A 23,299-nucleotide genomic window follows, 5' to 3' on the forward strand; every position below is an offset into this window, starting at 1 on the left:
GGGGGGGGGAGGGGGCCAAGAAAGGGCTGCATACTTTCGAAGGATGGAGAGGAAAGTCTTCAGCTTGGAGGAGTCATCTGGTGCCTTTTCAGGCACTACGGTGGCAGACATGATGTGTGTTCAAGCGACGAGAATTTGTAGACAAGGAGGAAGAGAAAAAGAAAGAGACAGATAGGCTTTCAGTAAAGTAGAAAGGGTGGCAAATTGGAGAGAGATTGTTGAGAGGGGGGGTTGTGTCTCGGGCCTGCCTCTATACCGAAACAAGGATAATATCGTATCAAGTTTCGCAAGAGAATGCCCAAAATCACCGAACATATGAAAAAGGAGGTTCGAAAGAGACATAACTAAACAACATTCGAGGCGGTGACGTTTGAACTATTTTTGCCCAGTGGGGGCAGGTAATTTCCCAGGGCTTTTTTATATTTTGCATGTTGGGTGTTATTATGCTTATTATTCTTGTTATATTCTGATTCTATTCTTATGTTCTTATGTTTGTGTTTATATTTATCTTTCTATATCAAGGACTTTTTTTTAAAACCGATGGCTGCTTACGGAGTACAAGATGAACTATTCGACGCCTTAATATATAGTAAAAGGAGGTTCACTACGTCACCTTTTGATAACGAGAACATATTTTAACATACATTATGTATGTAAGAAAGAATAGAAATAATGGAAAGAATAGAAAGAATATGGAGTATGAGAAATATAAAGGTGTTTTAAGCGTCAAAAAGGTCATCCAATCAGTAGGCCACGAGGGCGGACAGCTCCTGCAACTGTTGTTTCTGCGCCAAGCGTCGAAGCCACGTCCGTACCGCTGGACCATAGTCAAACCGTCGTCCAGCTGCATACTCGTCATCCGACCGGTGGGACTGCTGTTCTTCACGAATGCGTGTACGAATTTCGCGTTGACTCTTGCTTATCCTCTGCTGATACTCCTGCACTTTCTCATCGGAGCACGTCTGGTAATCATCGAGAGTTTCCTGGGGGATCACCGCCGTATCGATCTCTTCTCGTGTCAGAGATAGGGAAGGGTCAGGACCGAGTACAGTTTCATCCAAAGCGAGCGTCTCTGACGATGGACAGAGGGATGTGGAACGCTGATTGAGAATTTCCAACTTTCTCACGTTGACAGCCAAGTCATTGATGAGATCAGGCAGAGGGTCCCGCACGAGTCCTAAAATTGAGAATTCAATTTCTTCTTCTTCGTATGCAGCCATTCGGTCCAGAAGATTGGGCTTGACTAGTTCCAACCAGTCGTAATCCGAACATTCCCCTATTAAAGTTAGCAAAGCCATCCTAGCATGCTTGTTGTGGTGCATCCATACCAAGTGCTCGTGGTTGTCGCTCCAAGCCATCAAACTTCCACAGCTGGCCCATCACAGGCATAAATGCAATGAAATGGAAGGTGGCATCCGATTCCTCAACCGCCTGGTCCTTGGGCCCTTTTTTCCTAGTAGTAGCTTCGGTCTTGAGCTGTAGATCTGAATTGAGAATATCCATTTTTCTAATATTGAGTTAGTATTTCGGTAAAGAACACAGTCAAATGGCATACCGTGCATATGAGTTATGTATCCTTTTGACAAACTCAAAGTTGTTGATTGCATCTCCACGCAGGGCTGGGGTGAAAGGCATGGTGAATTCCTTGAAGGACTGTAGATTCTCTCCTAAATCAATGTCTGGGATGTTGTTGACAATGTTGAGTAGTGCTACGCTGGCACAAGCGTTGTTGGCGGTCTATGTATATAATCAGCAATGCAAGATTCGGTTAAAGAATAGGGGACTGACCTGGTTTGCGAACCACAGCCCGTCAGGGCAAGTCGCCTCCTGCTTTCCATCGTTATCTTCACGCCAGCGGAAGAGAAAGATCAAGCCATAAACAGGATTACTGCTCATGGTCAGCTGCCAGGCCGGTATATAAGAGCACAGTGAGGGGCTGCGAGCGACATACTTGAGAAACGCCATCATTTCTTCGTCGAGAGAAACGACTTCTTGGATTTTCACACCCTTGACCCCGAATTCACGTAGCATCACATTAAACAAGGCCTAACCCCCGTAAGCAAAGAGCTACTAATGCCATAGCCAGGTAAACATACCGGTTCTGATTCGATTTCGCAAAATCCATTCCAGCTGTCTTTTTCCAGACGGGACGCAGGCTGGCAGATATCGTTGAGATCTTCTGGATCCGTCAGGCGGCGTCTTTTGACTCGAGAAACCATTTTGATTTTTTTTTTCCCCTTCAAAAGTAGAGGTAGGAAGCTGTAGAGCTGTAGAGCTTTAGGATGAGATTGAAATGAGAAGAAGCTATGATAAAAGGACTGCTGAGATGATAATAGATTTGCTCTTCTCTGGAGAAAAACAGAAATCGAGACTCTCAGATATTGAAAAACTATGAGATCTTTTATAATAAAAAAAACAGGTAGACAATAGAAGAAGCCAATCAATGTAGACACATCAAGACAATAGAGAAGCGGTTAGGTCATATGTCTTTTGGAGTGGACCGAGCTTCTCCCGACGCGCTTCCCGCGTCTCCAACTTTTTTGTTTCTTTCTTTTCTATCTGCTATAGGCGCGAATTGCCAGCTCCATACAGCTTCATTGAACTTCATTAAGCCTCTATTACAGTTTTAGAAGGGCACAGTATTGTGCTCTAACTACATCCCCTCCATCTTTCGCCAGTTCCGGCAACCACAGCATGCCATGAACGGCACTCCCCTCCTCCCATCTGCTTTCCCGCAGACGCCTAAAACAATCCCTGGAACTGGAAGGAGAAAGCTCTTTGAGACTCCTTCGCGATCGCAGCCACGAGAGCCCCGGGCTGTGCGGACGCCACTCAGATCAGCATCCAAATCGACCTCGAAGGCCTCGAGACTACCACCCCCAAATGCGAACACCGATGTGCCACTGATCCCCACCAATGTGATCGATGCTCCCTCCCAACGACTCTATGTCGTTGCGATATATTTTGCCTTGAATGCGTGGAGGATTTACGAGTCCTTGACCGCATCCGATGACCTGGATTCGACTTGGCTGTTGTTAAAATGGGCCACGATCGATGGAATCTTCTTGGTCGGACTGCAGGCTCTGCGCATACCTTGGCTGGAGTGGGCATTCCCGACCACGCTCACTCTGTTTCTGCTTCACGCCGTGGGAAATGTCTTTTTGATGTTCCGCATCCCAGTGAGTTTTTTTTATTATACATAGACTGCTGATTGGCTCTTACTAATAGCTACAGATTCCTTGGGCTGCATGGATTACTGGACTAGTAAAGGTGGCATACGATCGCGAACTATCCGTTTCTGAGCGCAGGGTCAAACCCGGCGATATCATTCATAATGCGTCATTGATCTTGGGAAGGCAAATTGTGCACATTCTGCCAGAGGGGTAAGTTTATCCGGTCCATACCTACCTACCTAAGATCATGCTGACTTTATAACAGATCCGCCGTCCTCAATCCGGATCGGAACTCGCTTTGCCTTGATTCTCTGCAATCCACAATCGACCTGCCCATCCGTGTCAACCAGACCGACCCGGTCCTGATCGAAGTGTTGCGTCTGGATCTTAACACTGGCGAAAATGAAACCATTACCATTCCGGCGAAACAGTTGAAAACTCTCAAGAAGCAGGCTGAAAAGAAGCACGCTCCGGGTCAAATTCATCGCGACTTGCTCTTCCCTGTGCGCAAGACTGGTGTCTATCGTCTTCAACGGGTGGTGGACGAGTCTCAGCTTGATGTTCATACGCGAACATTTGATGCGCTGGTGGTCTCTTGTCCTCGAGCCTTGATCAAAAACTCACACATAGACAAGTGCAAAGGAGAATTATCCGATTTCAAACTAGAAGTGGAAGGCACACCTCCGTTGAAGATCAAATACAGTCGCCAGGTCAACAATCTCGATCGTGGATTCTCGGTCCTTAACATCCAGCCCGATCATCTGCGCTCTCCGTTGCTTAATGGAAGGACTACTGCTGCTCTGTATAGCATTAACCAGCCCGATGTTTCGTGGGCGCAGAGTCAAAGGATTGAGGTTCCATTGAACGAATCACTAAATGACGGGGGAGAATGGTTTTACACCATCGAAGAGGTCCATGATGCTATTGGAAACGTGGCCAATTATTCTACTATCTTTGATGAAGGGGACCGGCCGTCCACAAAGTCGCAATCCCAGTGGTACCAGTTCTCCGTTCACGAGCGCCCGCAGTTGTCACTGCAAAACTGCAATTCTCAGAATCCGCTGCAAGTGGCCAAGGGAGACAGCACGAGGTTCCCCCTCAGCTTCCATCCTGACGGGCACGCATATGCTAGGGACGGTCCTTTTTCGGTCGGTTACTCGTACACGGGCAACACCAAAGAAGCAGCACATGAACAGACTGCCGAACTCAAGCATATGAATCAGACTTTGGACATCAAAGAGCCTGGCTTGTATGCCTTGACATCAGTCTCTACCAAATTTTGCTCAGGAGAGATCCTCGAGCCTTCATCTTGCTATTTGCATAACCCGCCTGAGCCAGAATTGACTGTCAAAGCTGAAAAGATATTTGACCGCTGTGCCAACAACGCCATTGGGTTACTTGTGGATTTGGATCTCACGGGATCACCTCCATTCTCTCTCCGATACAGCATTGAGAGTTCCAAGGGTGTTGTTTCCAAAGTACAAGCCATTGATGGAATGCGCACGCAGCTCGATTTCACCCCATCGGAAGCCGGCTCATACACCTATCGTTTCATCGACATCGAGGATGCCGTCTACTCGCCGCGGTCTCTCAAGATACCGGTGCTCAAACAAGATGTGAAACCACCGGCTTCGGCTCATTTCCTATCAAGAAAATTGAGGACTGCTTGTTTCGGCGAGGCGGTATCTGTGGAGGTATCTTTCCTTGGAGAGGCCCCTTGGGTCTTGCAATATGAGATCGTACACAATGGAAAGAGATTGAGGAAGACACTGGAATCCGATACCGATGTGGCAACTATCACCACTGACAAGCTGATCAGTGGTGGTGACTACACCGTGTCTCTCACCAGCGTCAAGGATAAGTCTGGTTGCAAACGAGCTCTCAAGGACAGCATCAATATTGAAGCCCGGTCACAGCCCCCGCACGTCTCTTTCGGTCAGATTGACAAGAAGAGAAGTGTCTTGGCTTTGCAGGGCTCCAAGATTGAGATTCCATTGAGGTTGAGTGGCGAACGCCCTTGGACTGTCAAGTATAAGAATGTTGACGTGGATTCAGCGCCCGTTCAGAAAAACTTCTGGGACGAAAACAGTGTCTTGACCGTCGACAAGCAGGGCCTTTATGAGATCAGTGAAGTATTTGACGCCGGTTGTCCTGGAACCGTGGACCAGTCTGCAAATGAGTTTGAGGTCTCATGGATTCCACGGCCCCAGATCACTGCCCTGGACGGCTCTCCCATTGGAGCCGCCAAGGAGTTTGCGAAGTCCGAGGTCTGTCAAGGCGACGATGATAGCCTTGAGATTCGACTGTCGGGCAATCCCCCATATAGTGTTCAATACGAGAAGCGACGCAAGGCGGACCGCGGAGGATTCTCTGCGGCGAAACCACGGGCTTTGAAGTCCGCCCTTCATGTGACTTCGATGGAGATGGATACCTCCGAGGCTGGAGAATACAGCTATAAGTTCACCCAAGTTGGTGACAGTCTCTACGATCACGATCCCAAGAGCAAAGCCCTGGTTGTGACACAAAAGGTCAACCCGCTACCGTCCGCCAAATTCGACCAACCTGGCCATGTCTTTGGCTTCTGCAAGGAAGACATCAATGGCGAGGAATCCATTCCGATTACTTTGGAGGGTGTCCCGCCCTTCTCCCTGGAGATCAACATCAAACACCACTCGAACGCCAAACCAGAGATTGTCACGATTTCCAAGATTAATTCCAATCGCCATAAACTGCTCATTCCTCGTCGTCATCTTGACTTGGGACAGCACCAAGTCAGCATCCACAAGGTTCGTGATTCTCGAGGTTGTCAAAAGACGGCTGACCTCGATGCCTCCTCGGTGCGGGTCGCCATTTCCGATGTTCCTACCATTATCCCCCTTGAGTCCAAGGTGGACTACTGTGTGGGCGAACGGCTTTCATTCTCGCTGTCAGGCCATGCTCCATTCGACGTGTTCTACACCTTCGATGGCGCCAAGCGCAAGGCCACTAGTCAAACCGCTAACTTCCGTCGTATTGCGGAACTTCCCGGTCAGTTCACCATCAACGCCGTTAGTGACGGAGCCAGTGGGAAATGCAAGGCCCACAAAGACATCACCAAGATCATCCACGCCATGCCGAGCGTGCGGATCAGCAAGGGCAAAGAATCGGTGGTGGACATTCACGAGGGTGGAGAAGCTGAGCTTCACTTTGAGTTCTGGGGTACACCACCATTCGAATTCACGTAAGTTAATAACCTCTACCCAGGTGGTCTATACCACACAGTCTACTAACATTCCACAGATACATCCGAAGCTCTAATGTCCGCAAGGGAAAGAAGTCGGAGGTCCTTGATATCAAGCACGACATCTCCTACGAAAACGTCAAAACGATCAAGACCTCTGATGAGGGAACTTACGAGGTCATCGCGATCAAGGACAAGTACTGTTCATTCTCTTCCCAGACACCGTCGGGCAAGTCCGACAGATGAAGCAGAGAAATCAGATGATGTGATGAATGTGGTGTACTACTTGGTGTTTTTATGAATCTTGTTATTTACGCCTTTTGGCTCTTTATTTTTTTCCAATTTGTTGCATTGCCGCGGCGCTAGCACTTCAATTTCAGATATCTACATGCTTTCTGTCAAACTAATTCAACGTTGTCTACCAAGACGGTCCCATCTGGCTTTGTGGTATCTAAGCTTTGTTAGAAGACCACTTCGTCTACTCAAGTATAGCTATATTCCAACCTTGTTCCCATGCAGGCCTCGAGGGGACAATAACGAACACACTTGGAATGAAAGTCAAACTGGGCCATCAAGAAGCAATGCGAGCAGTTGATCCCAAGTGAAGTCCAAGCTCTCACATGTAGGTGTCGTAGATAGCGCTCCAAGCATTCTGTCAGCCAACCCGGCATCTCCTCAACATCGTAGATCTCACAGGTGCCCTTCCGATTGCCCTTCCGGTCTAGTAGTTCTTTCGGGGTATTCAGTCATATCTGGATCTCCCATAATGACTGGGTACCTCAAAAACCTCCCTGTACAAGCGTATAAAGGGAGATGTTAGCTTAACTCAATGAGGATGCACCAGGAACGAACCTCATATTGAATAGGCTTTGTATAGATGTAAAACTCCACAAAGGGCCACAACTGGTAGAGATGAATGTCAGTATGACTTCGTGCCAGGAAATAACGGAAGACCTACTAAGTTGATAGGGCACAACTTTCTGCGATGAAGGATGAAGGAAGAGAAGCTTCCTTTATATATCCAAAATCAAGTATGATATACCAAACAAACAGTGATGGGGTCGAATTCGGGACATGTCGAGACATATACTTGCACTCTGGGCACTGAAATCATCAGTCGACACCTATCATTACCGCGGATATTGACTCTGGAGCTGGATGGATAGGGATCTCTAATATGATATTTTCAATCCTGGTTTCTTGACTTCTTGGGTTCAACTGATAATCAGTTATTCTAATAATCAAATTCGACAAATTCCTTCAATTCGGTCAACGAGCTCACTCTTCTGTTTTAAGTGCTTCTACAAAGCAGGCTTGGGGCAGCCATGTCCATACGCTCCCCGCTCAATATTCCATCACGTTTCTGGCACATCCATTCACTCGACGTAGCGGGGTTGTCTGATGCTTTGAGGAATGGATTCTAGGTAGGATGGTAAGAGTTGGAAAAGGGATGTGTTGACAACTTTAGGGAATATATATAAAAGCTTTTTGATATAGCGTGAGATAGATGGAGGAACATTGAAATCTAAGGAGCAGTGGCTGGTATTTATACACAATATTCAGGGCAAAGAACAAACAAATATTTTTGTTGAAATGACTATAATATTTACAATATCTACAGCTCAACCTGTACAGCCACCATACCCTCCGACATAAACCCAGTAACAAACAACCAAGCAAGCTTTTTACCATCAACCTTAGGCTCAATAGGCACCAAAACGGCCGCACTCGCAGTCCGAATCCTAGACCCATCATCCTCAAACAGCACCTTCTTCTCCCATAGCCCAGTGCGCGAATTGAAAGTGGTATACCACACCTGGATAGCATCCAAGGCGTTCGGATCCTTAGAGTTAGCCATTAAGTAAATAGCCTGCGAGACACCGGCCACAAGGAATCCGCTCGCATCATGCGAGTCGGTGCGGTATGGATCGTGGTAGTAGGACGGGTTGTCAGCGACAGAACCAAAGGAGAACGAGGTATCGATGGAGATCGAGTAGTTGGACTCGTGTTGGGTTGCGAGGAACATCTCTCCACTCATAGCACTGCAAATGATGATTTCGTTGTCGGTGCGCCCATGCCCGAGACCATTGTTGTTCCTTAGACCCGTCAACGCAACGGAGGCTTCGATGGGTGCGTCTTTGCTTGCTAGATCTGCGATCTGTACGTGGATGATGTTGGACCACTTGGCATCGCGCCAGGAATCTTCGATGAGCCGCATGGGACCCTCGCGGTAGAAGTGGTCATTGGTGACGTAGAAGGAGACAGGGTTGATGGCATAGAGGTCGTTGGGGGTTCTGATGAGCGGGTGGTTGATTGAGCGTACATGTCTGATGGAATTGGAGCTCAGGATGTGGTGGAAGAGCTCGATTTGAGACCCGGCTTTGGGGACGTCTTCAGGCTCGCCGGCTTCAAAGTATGCCGCGTTGGGTTTGTGGTTGACGGCGTAGATGTAGACTGCGTTTGACTGCTTGGGATCCGCAATAACGTCGATTCCATGTGTCGAGAAGGGATCTTGGAAGTTTTCGAATGCCAGACGGGTTGATTTCATCGTCTATCCTGGGGATTAGGGTTTGATATTTGTCTTCGATCCGTCTAGAACAAACTCACCTTGGGATTCACAACATGGATAGAGCCCTGGGTCGTGCGTGGCAACATGTGGCCTAACGGCGGGAACCAACTAAACCGCGTGCTCTTGTCGTCCTCGCAGGCAGTGAACAGCAGGTTCGCTGGGCGGTAATGGTGCAAATCCTCGCAATGGATGGTATCTTCAATATGGATTGGGCCTTGGCCTTCACCTAGCACTGTCGGATTGAGAGTCCGGAAGAATCCTGTGACTTGCACGAAATGGTTGATCGGGCCAGCCAAAAAGGCGACCAGAGCGACGAGGCCGAGGCTGATTATGGTGCCGAATCCCATTCTATTCAATATCAAGTACAAATGAAGATATATTGAAACCAAGTGTGAATTGAAAAGTGAAAAAGCTCAAATTTATGGGCATATCCATTCCTGCCCCTCACTGGATTGAACTAAGGTGAACTAACTAAATTGGACCTCGGGACAATTCTCGGGAATATCCAGAGATCAGCATATTTAGTTGCTATTTTGGATCTTAGACTCTATGTTGTAAGTTGACATGTTTCAGATTGCATAACTCGGGAGGTAAGTAGGGATGTATAAAAAGCCCACCGAAGAGAGATTCAAGCTTAAATTTATGCTTGCATAACCTCGGGATATACCTAAACGGGATTAGCACGAATATAATGTAAGACGCCGACTAAGAATAATAAAAATAGGAAGAGACTAAATAAGAAGGAGAAGACGAAGAAGAAGTCCAAAGTACAATAAACTGCAAAACAGCAAAGTGCATTAAAACTATCCTAGGCAAAAAAGTGATGCAACTCTTTTTTTCTTTGTCTGTTTTCTTAGGCCCAAAAAATTTGCACTCTCATTAAGTCTAGTCCTGCTTGGAGTGACTAGACCTCTGCGGCAAAGTCCGAAAAGAAAAAAAAAGAAAAAATAAATAAAAAAGAGTGCACTTGTGCAAATTCCCAATCCCATATCGTGTCGTGATGATTCTCCACAAACATTTTTCAGTTTGCGGACTGCTTGGCCTCAAGATATTCCTCATCACTGGCGTCGAGAACGTCATATTCTTCGTCGGTCAGGAAGCCAGTGTCGGCATCAGTAGAGGCATCGTCCAGAGTTAGGCTCTCAACATCCTCGAGAACATCCCCCTCCGAAGCATTCGACAAGGTCGGTGCCTGCGGCGCAGGAGCCTCGGCTTGGTGAGTGCTGGACTCGGGAGATTCCTTCTCCAGCTTGGGGAAGATCATGCCACTGCCGGCAATCTCAGACACGGCAGGGTATGTCTCCCTGGTGTCGGCTTCTTCCAGAGAAGGGGTCTGCACCTCTACATCACACCACAGACGATGACCGATGGCCACACCATTGGGGAGCTTTAGACGCCAGTAGGAGATAGCAGGGCCTTCGTGGTGAGGGGTGCGAAGGCTGACAGTAAAGTCAGCACTTTCGCCCGACTCCACAGGGGCAAGCAATTTGTTGCTTTCCATGGCCGAGCGAATAGACTCGACGCTAGATGGGTGGCACACATCGACGTCGAACATCTTGTCTCCACCAACAAAGCGCACATCACAGCCAACGGGCCATGCTGAAGGACCAGGATTGTAGAGAGTCCACGTCTGGCGGAACATAGTGCTTGGGGCCATCTTGGTACCGTCGGTGATAGTGTCACGGATGAAGAATGCCTTGTAGTCCGACATAGCAGAGCTATCGGTCTCGGGAATGGGCTTGCTCATGAATGGCTGAGGCTCAACCTTTTCCACAGGCTTGCTGCTAGCATCCGCCTCAACGGGTTCCTGCTCCTCAAGCTCGGCCTGGTCAATGGGCCGAGTGGGAGCATGAAGCTGGTCACCTAGGGCAACTGCTCCACTTAGGCCGTCGTCGCCCATGGTGCTCACAGTCACATTGCGGACCGGAGTGTTGAACTTGACTAGCGGATGAGTGCGGTTGTGGTGGCCGGTTGGAAGGGCCTCGCAGCTCGCACAGAAGTCGGTGTCATCACAGACAGCGCACTTGTAGCGAACTCCGTTGATGTAACTCTGAGCAGGCTTGCTCTTGCACAGAGGACCATCACAGAAGATGCCATAGTGGATTTCCTGTTCCCGAGCAGGTTCACCGATAGCATCGTAAACCTGCACGAACCGATGACTAGGGTGGCTCTGAGGAGCAGTCAAGATGCAATCGGGGCAGAAGTCCCAATCGGGGCAGGCCAAGCACTTGTGACGAACACCAACGATTCGCTAGCAAAAATTAGCCGAGTGCCTCCCAAGTGGGTTGAAGGAGTAAATACCTTATCACAGCCGTCACAGACAGCAGCGTGTCGGAACTGCCGACCGGGAAGGCAGCGAGAGGTGATCAGATTCTTCAAGCAGAAGTTCCGGTCAGATCCAAGGTGGAAGGTGTGGCCAGGGTGGTGTCCATGCTTGTTTCGGAGGAGACAGCGAAGGCAAAGATCATAGTCCTCGCACTCATTGCAGCGGACCAGATTGCTTTCATCGGCTTCTGTGCGTTGTCAGCAAAGAGAAGAGAGAAAGGAAAATGAGAAAGAGAAAACTTACCACGACAGCATCCGTTGCACATCGGCTTGTCATCGCCTTGAATGGCTGCATCCAAACAAGCCGACGGGGCAACTGGCTCTGGTACAGATTCTTGGATTGATTCTGGGATCGACTCTTGGATCGACTCTTGGATTGACTCAGGGGCCAACTCAGGGACCGACTCAGGGACGTGGACCACCGGCTTGGTGATCACCTCACGCTGAATCTGAGTAGGCAGCACGGGGTTGAATTCCAGCGCTGATTGATCACGAGGAGCAATAGTCTCGGTTGTACTGTTGGTGACGACACCATCCTTGACGGTCCTCTTGATCAACCAGTGACCTTCACCGCGGCAAGATGAGCCGGCACCGACACACTGTAGGCACAAGTCATAGTCCCCGTTCTCGCAAATGCTGCAGTGGTAATGCGCATTTGCAATAGAACGACCACAGTTGTTGCAGTCAATGCAAAACATCCCGTTGGACGAGGAGTGGGAGATAACCGGGAACTGATGCTTTTCTTGGTCCATCTCGAAGGTGCGGTAGCGAGGTTGACCGAGAGGCAACTCCTTCTCACCAGTGGAATGAGGAACTTGGACCGAGTCGTTGAGAGGGAGGGTATTGGGAGGTGCCAGAGGGCTTAGAACCGTTTCGAGATAACTGTGACGAGTCTGGTTGGTTGACTCCATTGGCACCGTGGGTTCTGATGGTACTGGTGATGGTACTGGTGATGGTGCAGATGTGTTTTGGGAAGTAAGAGTAGTAACCTTGATACGGAGCTTGGACTTGGCCTTGGCAGCTCGGTAGAGTTGTTTGTAGACTGCGATGTTGTCACAGTCTAAGCGAACGTAGGAACCAGCACTATCGGAATAGCGTTCAAGGATGACGTTGACATCCGCCGGAACCCCGAGCAGTTTCCTAAGCTAAACCAAAACCGTCAAATCAGCCTCTGAAGGAAAACAATGCGTATTCTTTTTTGTTTGGGGTTGGAAGAAAACACTTGGAAGATACAAAAGTTGATCTGATGCTCGTTGGAGATAAGGAATGGAGTCGGACTACAGATCCGGAGCTTGAGCTCGAGTGGAGACTTACCATCTGGGGAAACACCTGGGCCTTCAGCTCCCTGAGAGGCAGCTTGAAGCGACGGTTACTGTCATTGTAGAGTACTTTGACAGTAACCAGATTCTCTGGACCCGAATGAGAAGTAGTAGATGGGGTTGTCATCGTAGATGATGTGAAAGTCAAAAGGGTGTGGATACACCTTTGAGATAAGGCACCAGTACTAAGATGATGGGAAAAGACAAAAAGGGCACTGAGTTACGAGTAGGAAAGAAATGCCAGAGAAAATGATGATTTTTATGATGAAGAGGGAAAAGAAAAGAAGCAGGAGATTCTCAAGGAAAATAAGAGGGGAGTTGTACAAGAAGCCGTCGAATTGAAGGGAAAAAGCGGAGAGAACGGTCAGCTGTTGCGAGCTGACAAGGAAGGCGGTGAGTGATTTCCCTTGTAAGGGTGTATTACATAATCATATGACGTGTTCAAAGGGTCGGGGAAAATGCCAAGAACATACAGGTATCTCGAGGTATCTCGAGGTATCTCGAGGTATCTCAAGGTATATCTACATAATGGACTTAGTGGACTTAAGAAATTAGTTACAGTAGCTTTTTTATTCGTCTTCATCAGAACGCCCTAGAGAGGGAGTACAAGAGATCATCAAATAGAAAACAGGACACGGAAGGTGATGTCATGCACTGGGTGAATGCAGAACGGGGATTCGATCGCCCGATTGGAGGAGATTGGAGGGGATTGAGGGGGTTGGGATGGGCTGACAAGGGCTAGAATCAAGACGTGATATTCCCTCCCCAAGCCAAGTACAATGTGGGGAAGGTTGCGGAGATAGGGAAAACGCTCAAATGCATCAAAATCCAGGGCCAAAATGAGTCAAAACTAGAACAAAAATTAGAGAGGCAAAAAAAAAGGAGGCAAAAATTGGCTAGAGAATGTGGGATGCAGGTGGAAGAGAAGAAAAAGAAGAAAAAGCAAAGTGAACCAAAGACCCCTGTAGATCCTGGAGGGAGCTGAAAGCAAACCGAGAGAAAATTGAGAACAAAGAAAGAATTGGTAGACATTGAAGATGTCGATGAAATCAAAATAAATCAGAAGAGAGAGAGAGAAGAAAAAAAAAGAAAGAACCCAAGGTCATTCATCACTGCCCATAGTATGGACCGGATTGTTGAGGATAGTAGAAGGTCGTGCCTGGAGGCGTCATCATTCCACCCATCCCAACCACACCCCCAGGTCCAGATCCTGGTCCTGGTCCTGGTGCGGGACCTCCGTACATATGATTGGCATCGTAAAAGTAGACGGTGCCACCGGACTCATGCGCAACAGTACCTGGTGGAGGGGGTTGCTCCGCAGCTAAATAGGGAATTGCTTGCTGGCCCGGGAAGTTTGGCACAGAGGCTCCAGGCCCAACGGGTCCATTGTAACCCGTATAATCGGGCCCTGAGGGCGGGTAATACATGCCCGAAGGATAACTCGGAGGGTAGAAGCCAGGCTGCTGATAATTGTAAGGTTGGAAGGGCGGTGCGTGAATCGCCCGCTCCGGAATCTGGGAAAGCGGAGTGGCCGAGGGCTGGCTGGGTGGGCCATGGGCTGGAAGAGGGACCTGATGATGAAAGGGCTGCTCATGCTGGGGCTGAGGCGGGTTGAAAGCGAACGGGAAAGTCGCCGGACTTTCAATATCCGCAACAGAGACTGTCTTCTGAGGACGGGGTTGATGCATGGGGATCGGGGCGGGGCGGCTTTCGCGATAGGCCGGGTGAGGAAGGGACATGGTCATCGCAGGCCCAAATGGTGGGATCCCTACAGGCGGACGAGGTGGAGGGGGAAGGCGGACAACGGGCTTAGGGTCGGTGGGAATTATGGGTCTGGAGTAGACAGAACCAGCAGGTGATGGCCACCCATCTTGAGAAGGTGGCATGCCAAACGAAGATCGACGACTGACAACGCTGGGCGTGTAAGAGGAGTTGGGGTAGTAGCTGGGACGTCGTCCACTGTACCAGCCGCCACCACGACCACCTCGGCCACGAGAGACTTGGTTCGGCCGCAATGCACGGGGGATGAAGATAAAGGAACGTTCAACAGAGGGGAATATGTATCGGGGCGGCTGACTGGGAAGAGAAATTCGTACCGGCTTGTCACGTCGCAAGGGGGGTCGATGTTGAGGTAGCCTGGTGTGGAGTCTTTTGGGCACAGAAGAAAAATGAATTGGGTTGGCCATGCCGGGCAAGGAAACAACGACGGGTACATTCCCAACCAACGTCGTGCTAGAGAAGGACCGGTTGGGTGGGGAAGATCTCGGAGCGGTAGGGACGGAGATGCCAGTATTAGGCATCACGGATGGTGTTGGGCGCTTTGCTGTAGGTCGATCCTCAGCTACGGTATCGTGGAGATCGTGTGCCCACTGCCCTCCGCTGGCATCGGGTTTGGAAGACCTGAGACAAGTTAGCAAGAAACATGATTGGGGGATGGAATGGGACATTACATACCTGCGAGAGCTGCCGTCTACAATCAGGCCGTAAGGGCGAGACTTGCTCTTAAGCCGGTGGCCGTTGTCGGTGGATCGCTTGTCATGAAGGAAAAAGCTGCCGCGAGTGGGGACGAAGGCTGGGTTCTGCTCTCGTTCCTTGACATACTTGTCATTCTCGCGGCGCTTTCTAGAGGCCAAGTTGTTTCGATTTGGTTCGGTTGGAGGAGCGGAAGGCGTTCTTCCAGTGTGAGGCTCCCGTTGTTCCTTTAGATCGTCAAAATAAACCTCCGCAGGGTCGCCCGCACCGTCTGAGATCTTCAGGCCGTTTAACATTGCCTCTGTATCTGAAACAGTTGTCTTGAGTCCCGGCTTTTCAGGCGATGCAGAACTATTCCGTGTAGATTTGTCCACCCCACGGCCGTTGACCTTGCCCGCCTTATCCAACGTAGAAGCCTCGTCCTCGCTCTCTTCGCTAACTTCTCCGTCTGCATCTTCGTCCTCTTGGTGACTGTCGACCGAGCCTTCACTCAAAGAGTCATCTCCCATGTCCCCAGCCATTGAACCCTCTTCTTCGCCATCTTCCTCTTGTCTCTTTCTGCGGCTGGCTCCGATATGACGTCGAAGAGGAGCCATGTTGGAGACGCAAGAGATTAATCACTTTGGGGTGGCTTGAATATTTCCTGTTGACATACGCTTGACTGCGTGGTTATCAGGAGCGGATTGGCTTAGAAAACAGAGTGTGAAACCAGCGGGCGTTGAAGGACGTTAAACCGGTGGGATAGCAAATGAAATCAAGAAATATCAAAATACTAAGATAGGCTAGGAGAAACAGAAAGACACCTTTTGCAAAAAGAATAACCAAAGTGAAGAGAAAGAAGAGAAAGAGCAAGGGGGGAGAAGAAAGGAGATGCAGCCCAAGAGAGATGAGAAGTACAGAGAGACTCGAGTCCAGAGGAAGGGCATGACATCGCGAGAGACGTCAGGCCTGATCGGGCCTAGTCCAGGCGGTGAAGCTGTTTCTGCCACGATCGGGCCTAGAATTGTTTTTCTAAGGCTTAGCCTTTTATACTGGATTTGGTTAGTGTCTGGCGAACTAAATATTGACAATTATAGAATGGTTTAAATATAAAAGATTGAGGTTGGAGGAAGAACTTTTGCTTAATTTCTAGTAAATTCGAGGTTGCGCCCAAGTATGCAGGCCGGATGTTGTGATATCCGGAAGTATACATGCATTTTCTTGCGCATTCCACTGCAAGCTGTGCCACCGAGTAGTAGACTCGATGATCATGGATATCTGAGAGATCGTACAAATATTGAGAATTATGGAACAAATGTCCCGCATGAATCACAGGGTAGACCACGGAATTTGATCCCAATGCCACCTTGATTGCAGGCAGATCATTGACAGGCATCAGTATTTCACTGATACATATTGTGTATGAGATGATTGAATGGTCCTTTAAAAAGACCGCAGATGATACTCCACGAACGGTAGATAAGTAACTTAGTCAAATGTGGTCTTCTGACCTTGGCCCTCTACAATGGCACCACTGAGCTTCTGGACGGTTTCCTTGGAGTAGCGAGACTCATCGATGGATTCACGTCTCTTCTTGTGTCGGGGTCTTTCTCGTGATTCGCCATCGACTTCGGTGATAGCGGGTTCATCCTTCTTCTCGGCATCCTTTCCAAAGCGCTTCTTGTATCGTGTAGACGCATCTTCGGCAAACTCCATTCGCATGCGGCGGCCCATAAGCTGGTTCACCCAAACTCTTTGCATCCGGGGCTTGAGCTTCTTCGACTTCTTCTTCTTCTCGGATGCGGAGTCGGAATCACTGTCGGAGGAATCCTCTTCCTCGTCATCCTCCTTGATCAACATGAATCCTCTCACCGCTGCTTCTGCGGCAGCGAGTTCTTCAAACTCCACCCACGCATAACCCTTGCATTTTCCGGTATCTTGGAAAGTCGCCATATGCACGTTGTTAACAGTCCCGCATTTGCCGAAGTTTTCCTCGAGGTTTTCCTTGGTCACATCGAAGCTCAGGTTGCCGACGAAGATTCGCTTGGAGGGGGGGTGACCAGACTTGGCCGCACCCGCAGAATTCTCTTGGGTTTCGGATTTTTCAGGGCGACCTTCAAAATTGTTTGCATCCTTGATGAGCACGCGGCGACCGGTCATGAGCTGCTCGCTTAGGCCAATTGCTTCTTGCAAGGACTTCTTGTCGGTAAAGTCAACATAAGCAAAGCCTCTGTTCTGGGACCTTCCAAATCTTTCGGGTCCCTTGGGAAGATGAATTCGAGTGATAGATGACTCGGAGATGTCGGAGTTGACTGTGAAGAACATGCGCAGCTCTTCTCTGGTGACGTTGAACGATAGGTTTCCAATCCAGATACCATATTGGGACCGCTTCCCCTCTGTTTCGGCTTCTTTGGATTCGGGTTTGCTGGACTTGCTGGACTTGGGTTTTTCATCATCACCGGCATCGCCTCCTTTGTTCTTTTTCGCTTTGCGCAGGGCCTTTTTTGAGACTGGCTCGGGTGCAGAGACATCGATTTCAAGCTCAGGACCGTCCTGCAGCTTGCGCTTCTTTTGACTGACTTCGGTGAGTTCCGACATGATGTGAAAGGTATCGATAGTGTAATGACCACTAGAATAATAGCCAATCTATCAAAAATCCGAGATTGTTTCTGGTCACAAGAAATCAAAATTGGCAATAATTTAATTTTTTTTTTACGGCGGCCAGGACCCGCCTCCCACGCAGCCCGATCCGCTTCTTGGCGCGAACGCGCAGGGTGACCACATCCCCTTCATCTCTTCTGAACTTCTTTCTGCCATAACACCATGGCGGAACCAAACGACAACCGTGTTACTGAAAGTTTGCTAAGTGCACCAACTTCTGCTCCGGCTCCTGCAAAGCAATCAGTCCGGTCCTTCAAGTATGAGTCCTCACAATTAGCCCATCGGACAATGCTGACTCTCTTTTCCTTCTAGGAAGAAATATGCCAAGCTGAAAGTCAGGTTCGAGCTAGGGACTCGAGAGAATGAGAGCTTGATCCGGGAAGAATTGCGCATAGAGGACCTATCCAAGCGCATTCAGGAGCAAAACGAGTATGGAACTCACAAATCACCCCCCTGTTTGAATAATTGCTAATCCCTTGGTGCTAGTCAATTGCTGGAGGTTCTCATGGAGTTCAATGAAAGCCTACATGTTTCTCCGGATGTGCGATTCGATCTGAGCATGCCAAACGACCCTCCCTTGCTACCAACACCCGAGCAGGAAATTATACCTCTGATCAATGATGCAACACTAGCAAAACAAGCGTGGAAGGAAGCCAAAGCTGGCTTGGCTGCTGGTAGCATTGATACGGGTGCTTACCGTGCGATTGAGGATAACATCAAACGAAACAAGGCGTTTGCACCCGCCCAGCAATATAGCTCCCTGTCACAAACACATCACATCAGTCCAGACACTGTTGAAAAGAAGCCCGAGAATGATTGTGAACGCAAACTTGGATACTTTACGCCCGAGCACGAGACTGAATACTATCTCGCCTTGGACGCCAAGCTAGGCGATGAGGCGGCTGCTACGCAGCTTGCACGCATTCCAGATCGTCCAACATTTGCAGAGCGTGAGCGTGATCTTTCCATGCGGAATCCTGCATCGGTATACAATTGGCTGCGTCGCAACCAACCTCAGACTCTCCAGGATAATGAGATTGCCTCTGAAAAGTCTGCATCACGCCCTTCCAATCAGCGATCTTCCAAGCGAGCGCCAGCCCAGCGCAAAGATGAGGATATGTATGATGAAGATGGGGCAGAGGCCCACCCTACTCCCAAGAACAAGCGCAAGCGTGAAGAGGACACTGGTTATAGACCTAAGGGTGGCAGCAGTCGGTCGAAAAAGAAGAAGGAAGAGCCTACTTCCAACCCAAGCAAAGTGGCCAAAAAGCCTTGAGCAGTTACTTTATAAAGGAAATTCATTTTTTTTGTATTAATATTGGCGTTGGGTTGATTTCACTGGTTTCAAATGATACGATGGATCATTGGAATTCTTAATTTAAAATATAGTCATATCAATATGTAGTGTCCATCAGATATCTAGGTCATTCCAATGTAATGTACTCCGTACTTGCTCTTGTAAATATCCTTGGGGTGATGGCTATAGTGGAGCTATCACGTGACATGGATTTTCTTCTCTCAAGCAACCCATCTGGATGCCTCCTCTCCCATTTTGAAGTCAACCGCAATTGATCACAGACAACATTCTTTGCAATGGCAATTACTATTCTTCCTCCGGTGGTAGAGGATGCCCGTCCCTACCAAGCTGACTCAGATGACGATATGTCCATAGGCTCCGAGGAAGACGTCGAAATGACTGGCATCTCTCGGCCTCACAAGCGACCCCGTTTACAAGGAAACTCGAATATTGGCACAGGAATCGTCACACCAGGAGAAGTGGTCACAGATGATCCGCAATGGATGAGGTCAGTGCAACCTTGAAGACCGCGCAAAAAAAAAAAAAACGCGGGGCTCATATCGTCATTTTTCTTTTTTTTCAACACTAACAATCCACAGAGGTCACGGCACCTACATGAACCCGCTTTCGACATCTATCATTGCCACTGTTGCCGGCACGGTTCAAAAGACAAATAAGCTACTCTCTGTTCACCCTCTGCGCGCCCGCTATACCCCCGAGATTGGAGATCTTGTCGTTGGCCGCATTGTCGAAGTGCAATCACGACGGTGGAAGGTCGACGTCGCCGCGCCTTTACTTGCCCAGCTCCCTCTTTCCGCAATCAACCTTCCCGGTGGTATTCTGCGTCGACGAACAAGCGCCGATGAGCTCCAGATCCGAACATTTTTCAGCGAAGGCGATCTTGTAGTTGCAGAAGTGCAGAGCGTGCACCAGGATGGGTCGGCGTCACTACACACACGGTCCCTGAAGTACGGGAAACTGCGCAACGGTGTGTTCCTTGCTGTTACAGGAACCGGAGGTAGCGCAGCGTCTAGCTCTAGCGTGAAGGGCGGTGTTGGAGCTGGGAATTCGGCTTCAGGAAGCTCTTTGGCTGCTCCTGGAGGTTCTGGTACTGGCGGTGTGGTGCGGTCTCGTCGACAGGTGTGGACGGTTCCCACTGCCAATGGGGGTGGTGAGGTGAATATTATCCTTGGAGTGAATGGGTACATTTTTATCTCCAAGCATTCGGATGGGGCAGATGCCGCATCCTCGACTACGGAGAATGTCTCCATTACGCGCATGGAAGAGATGGTGTCAAGTTCGATCTACTCTAGCCAGAACGACGATATCCCGCCACAGACCCGTCGGGAGATTGCACGGTTGGCCCAGTGTATTCGAGTTTTGGTACAGAACGGAGTACGTGTGGATGAAGAGACGGTTATGGGTGCCTACAATGCTAGTCTGCAGGTGGATTTGGAGATTGGGGATGATGAAGATGAGGAGGATGAATGGCGACAGGAAGGTCGTGAGTATCTGGAGGGTGCCAAGGCCCAGCAGATCCTCGAGTTGGTGAAGCAGCAGCTGTAAACGGTTCTAACTGCTCGGATGTATGATAATGATACCCCTCAAACAAAGATAAATAGGGAACACTTGCATAATGTCAAAGTCCATGTCCAAACCACAGTTTGAGATTCACTATATCCCCCTGTTTACTCCCGGTACATCGATGGAAGGGATTCGGTCCGCAGGTCTTGTAGTATCTCGTCTTGTAGTATACTGATGTGTCATGGCTTCACAGCCTTGGAAGTGGAAACCTCTGCCATGAGTGGGCCAATATAAGCCAATGATCAGGGCCCGTGGAATCAGATTTGGCCAACCAGGTAGCTGTATTTTGTAAGAAACGTATGACTTGACATAGACTCATGTGGGAACAATGACGATGAGTGGTCTCAAGGAGAAATGACTAGAACAATGTAGTCGAATAGAGCAATAGCCAGAACAATAGACAGAACAATAGGCAAATAGATACCTGATTGGTGGAAAGTCAATAGAACAGCATCAATGAACAAAAATGTAGAGGCCATCTGATAGGCTTACATACGCAGTCACGAGTCAAACGGGGAAATCAAGATTCTATTGTTCCTTTTGTTCTTTTCTTCTTCCTCTTCTTCTTCTTCTTCTTTTTACTATACTCGAATCTTTTGAGAACATGCCCGATTACTTACTTCTTTCTCTTCTAATTCTCGACTATTGTCCAGTACCCATAGGTTAAAAACAACCTTTTATCGGCTTGACCCTTTCAACTACTTACTACTGGGTTCCCCAGTCTACTTCATCTTTTTCAAGCACTTTCTTCCCATTATCCCATAGTCAAAATGCCCGATCTACGTCGCCAGATCTTTGAGAGCGGTAAAACCGTCTCGCGCAAGGCAGCATCCCGTGAAGCATCCCGCACCAACTCCCCCGCCAGTTCCAAGCAGACCTCGCGCCAGGGCTCCCGCAATGCCAGCAGAGCTCCCTCGGACGAAGAAGACTCGGGATTCCTCTCTGATGAGACATCTATGAGGTAAGCAGATATAACCCAACCCCTTGCAGCTTTTGTCTTTTTGTCTTTTTGTGTCTTTGTGTTTTTTCTTTTTCTTTTTTTTTTTTTTTGTATCTTTCGTATGGTCCCCACTCCCGTGGCGGGATGATGTCACCAATGATGTCGGCAGGTTTTACAATCAAGGCACTAACCAAGTTGGGATAGTATCGGATCTCTCGATGATGAGAACCCCGAACAAGATAATCCTGATTGGGAACATGAACTCGGCGAGCGTATTCAAGAAATTCTCGATCGCAAGCGCAGCAGTGTCCAAGGCCGCGAGGAGGCCCTGCAAGCATTCTGCCGCCTGACTAAATATCACTACACAGTGGAAGAAATTCACGGCGCCGTTCCAGACCTACTGGCGGCATTTGAGCGAAGCGTCCGCACCGAGGTCAGTGTGCGCGAAGCAACCCTTGGCTTGCGCGCTATTGAATTGCTTGTAATCTCGGCTTTCGACAATACCGTTTATGAAAACACCGAGCCCTTGCTCACCCGTACCATCCGTGACTCCACCTCCCCTCGTGTCAAGACAGCCGCTATTCACTGCCTCGGGGCATGCACTATCTTCGGAGGTGCCGGTGAAGATGGCATGCTTGAACAGATGGGTTTCCTCCTGGACATCATCGCCTCTGACGGCCAATCCATCGATGCCGCAGATGACCCCACCATTGTGACCGCCGCGCTCCAGCAATGGGGCTTCCTCGTCACCGAAGTCGATGATTTTGAGGAAGAAAGCGAAGAGGCAGTCCAGATCTTTATGGATCAGCTCGACAGCTCTGATTCCAACGTGCAGATCGCAGCAGGAGAGAACATCGCCCTACTCTATGAGAAGAGCTACAGTCCCCAAGAGGACGACGAAGACGAGGAGAGTGCAGATTCAAACGACGACAGCGATGAGCGCGAACACGACAACGATCCTACCTCCGGTCCCAAGCTCGTGAAACGATACAACGCTTACCACAACACTCCCGAGCTGGAGAGCCAACTTCAGAACCTGGCCACCATCCATGGAAAGCAGATCAGCAAGCGCGACAAGAAGTCACTCCACAGCAACTTTGCCTCGATCCTCACCACTGTCGAGAACCCACGCCGCGGTCCTCGCTACAACACCGCCATCGACCAGAACACTAACCGCCACTATGGTAGCACTCTCACCGTCAAGATCGGCCGCCACGGAGTCATGACTATCGACCGATGGTGGAAGTGGGTGCGACTCACTGCTCTGCGCCGCATCCTGCAGGGTGGCTTTTCCGAGCACTATTTCCAGGGTAACCGTTCAGTTCTGAACAGTCTTCCTGTCATGATGCGCATGGCGAACCAGGGTCACGGCTCAGTGGATCGCCAGAGTGCACGCAAGGCAGCCAAGATGCGCAACTCGCGTCGCTGGACGACTCATGAATCCGACGATGAAGACGAGTAAATGATTACCTTGGGTTCTTATCGGTGATAGCTCAGCAATTGAATGAATGCAAAGAAGAATCAGATGCCGTTTTGTTTTTCAATTATCAACGGGTTTGTGCTACATGGAAGAAGCCTCGGTTCATGTTCATGAGCTTTGTTTTCACTTTCTTTTCTTTGATGTTTCTCTTTTCTTCTGTTTCTCTGCTTTTCTTTTTTCTTTTTTCTTTTTTCTTTTTTCTTGTCTCCACCTGGGTATGTATTCAGTCGAGCTGTTTTTCAAGATTCAATATCGACCTTTGTACCTACTAAATGACACT

At 49.1% G+C, this 23,299-nt stretch overlaps 9 protein-coding genes across 9 annotated transcripts; 4 read left to right on the forward strand and 5 right to left on the reverse strand.

The window, feature by feature from the left end:
* Positions 1-743: 743 nt before the first annotated feature.
* PEX2_019330 (ubiquitin C-terminal hydrolase 37) lies at positions 744-2,219 on the reverse strand (the record flags this gene model as incomplete). The annotated part of the gene is made up of 6 exons (XM_016739208.1): positions 744-1,276; positions 1,329-1,507; positions 1,556-1,737; positions 1,789-1,888; positions 1,952-2,046; positions 2,097-2,219. 6 exons carry the CDS (start codon positions 2,217-2,219, stop codon positions 744-746), a joined length of 1,212 nt encoding a protein of 403 aa, XP_016599147.1.
* Positions 2,220-2,699: 480 nt separating this feature from the next.
* PEX2_019340 (uncharacterized protein) lies at positions 2,700-6,639 on the forward strand (the record flags this gene model as incomplete). The annotated part of the gene is made up of 4 exons (XM_016739209.1): positions 2,700-3,179; positions 3,235-3,383; positions 3,439-6,393; positions 6,453-6,639. 4 exons carry the CDS (start codon positions 2,700-2,702, stop codon positions 6,637-6,639), a joined length of 3,771 nt encoding a protein of 1,256 aa, XP_016599148.1.
* Positions 6,640-8,008: 1,369 nt separating this feature from the next.
* PEX2_019350 (serum paraoxonase/arylesterase family protein) lies at positions 8,009-9,309 on the reverse strand (the record flags this gene model as incomplete). The annotated part of the gene is made up of 2 exons (XM_016739210.1): positions 8,009-8,944; positions 9,001-9,309. 2 exons carry the CDS (start codon positions 9,307-9,309, stop codon positions 8,009-8,011), a joined length of 1,245 nt encoding a protein of 414 aa, XP_016599149.1.
* A 674-nt stretch (positions 9,310-9,983) lies between these two features.
* On the reverse strand, positions 9,984-12,733 carry PEX2_019360 (ZZ type zinc finger domain protein; the record flags this gene model as incomplete). Its single annotated transcript, XM_016739211.1, has 4 exons — positions 9,984-11,213; positions 11,264-11,475; positions 11,532-12,432; positions 12,602-12,733. 4 exons carry the CDS (start codon positions 12,731-12,733, stop codon positions 9,984-9,986), a joined length of 2,475 nt encoding a protein of 824 aa, XP_016599150.1.
* Positions 12,734-13,715: 982 nt separating this feature from the next.
* On the reverse strand, positions 13,716-15,674 carry PEX2_019370 (uncharacterized protein; the record flags this gene model as incomplete). The annotated part of the gene is made up of 2 exons (XM_016739212.1): positions 13,716-15,006; positions 15,061-15,674. The coding sequence occupies 2 exons, from the start codon at positions 15,672-15,674 to the stop codon at positions 13,716-13,718; spliced, it is 1,905 nt and encodes a 634-aa protein (XP_016599151.1).
* Positions 15,675-16,545: 871 nt separating this feature from the next.
* PEX2_019380 (putative RNA binding protein Rnp24) lies at positions 16,546-17,655 on the reverse strand (the record flags this gene model as incomplete). The annotated part of the gene is made up of 1 exon (XM_016739213.1): positions 16,546-17,655. One exon carries the CDS (start codon positions 17,653-17,655, stop codon positions 16,546-16,548), a length of 1,110 nt encoding a protein of 369 aa, XP_016599152.1.
* A 225-nt stretch (positions 17,656-17,880) lies between these two features.
* PEX2_019390 (uncharacterized protein) lies at positions 17,881-18,994 on the forward strand (the record flags this gene model as incomplete). Its single annotated transcript, XM_016739214.1, has 3 exons — positions 17,881-17,975; positions 18,031-18,147; positions 18,205-18,994. 3 exons carry the CDS (start codon positions 17,881-17,883, stop codon positions 18,992-18,994), a joined length of 1,002 nt encoding a protein of 333 aa, XP_016599153.1.
* Positions 18,995-19,311: 317 nt separating this feature from the next.
* On the forward strand, positions 19,312-20,581 carry PEX2_019400 (exosome non-catalytic core subunit RRP4; the record flags this gene model as incomplete). Its single annotated transcript, XM_016739215.1, has 2 exons — positions 19,312-19,523; positions 19,615-20,581. The coding sequence occupies 2 exons, from the start codon at positions 19,312-19,314 to the stop codon at positions 20,579-20,581; spliced, it is 1,179 nt and encodes a 392-aa protein (XP_016599154.1).
* Positions 20,582-21,369: 788 nt separating this feature from the next.
* PEX2_019410 (IFRD domain-containing protein) lies at positions 21,370-23,001 on the forward strand (the record flags this gene model as incomplete). Its single annotated transcript, XM_016739216.1, has 2 exons — positions 21,370-21,560; positions 21,744-23,001. 2 exons carry the CDS (start codon positions 21,370-21,372, stop codon positions 22,999-23,001), a joined length of 1,449 nt encoding a protein of 482 aa, XP_016599155.1.
* Positions 23,002-23,299: the final 298 nt, after the last annotated feature.

The sequence above is a fragment of the Penicillium expansum genome, assembly GCF_000769745.1.
Source record: "Penicillium expansum strain MD-8 chromosome Unknown contig52, whole genome shotgun sequence".
Classification (NCBI taxonomy): Eukaryota; Fungi; Ascomycota; class Eurotiomycetes; order Eurotiales; family Aspergillaceae; genus Penicillium; species Penicillium expansum.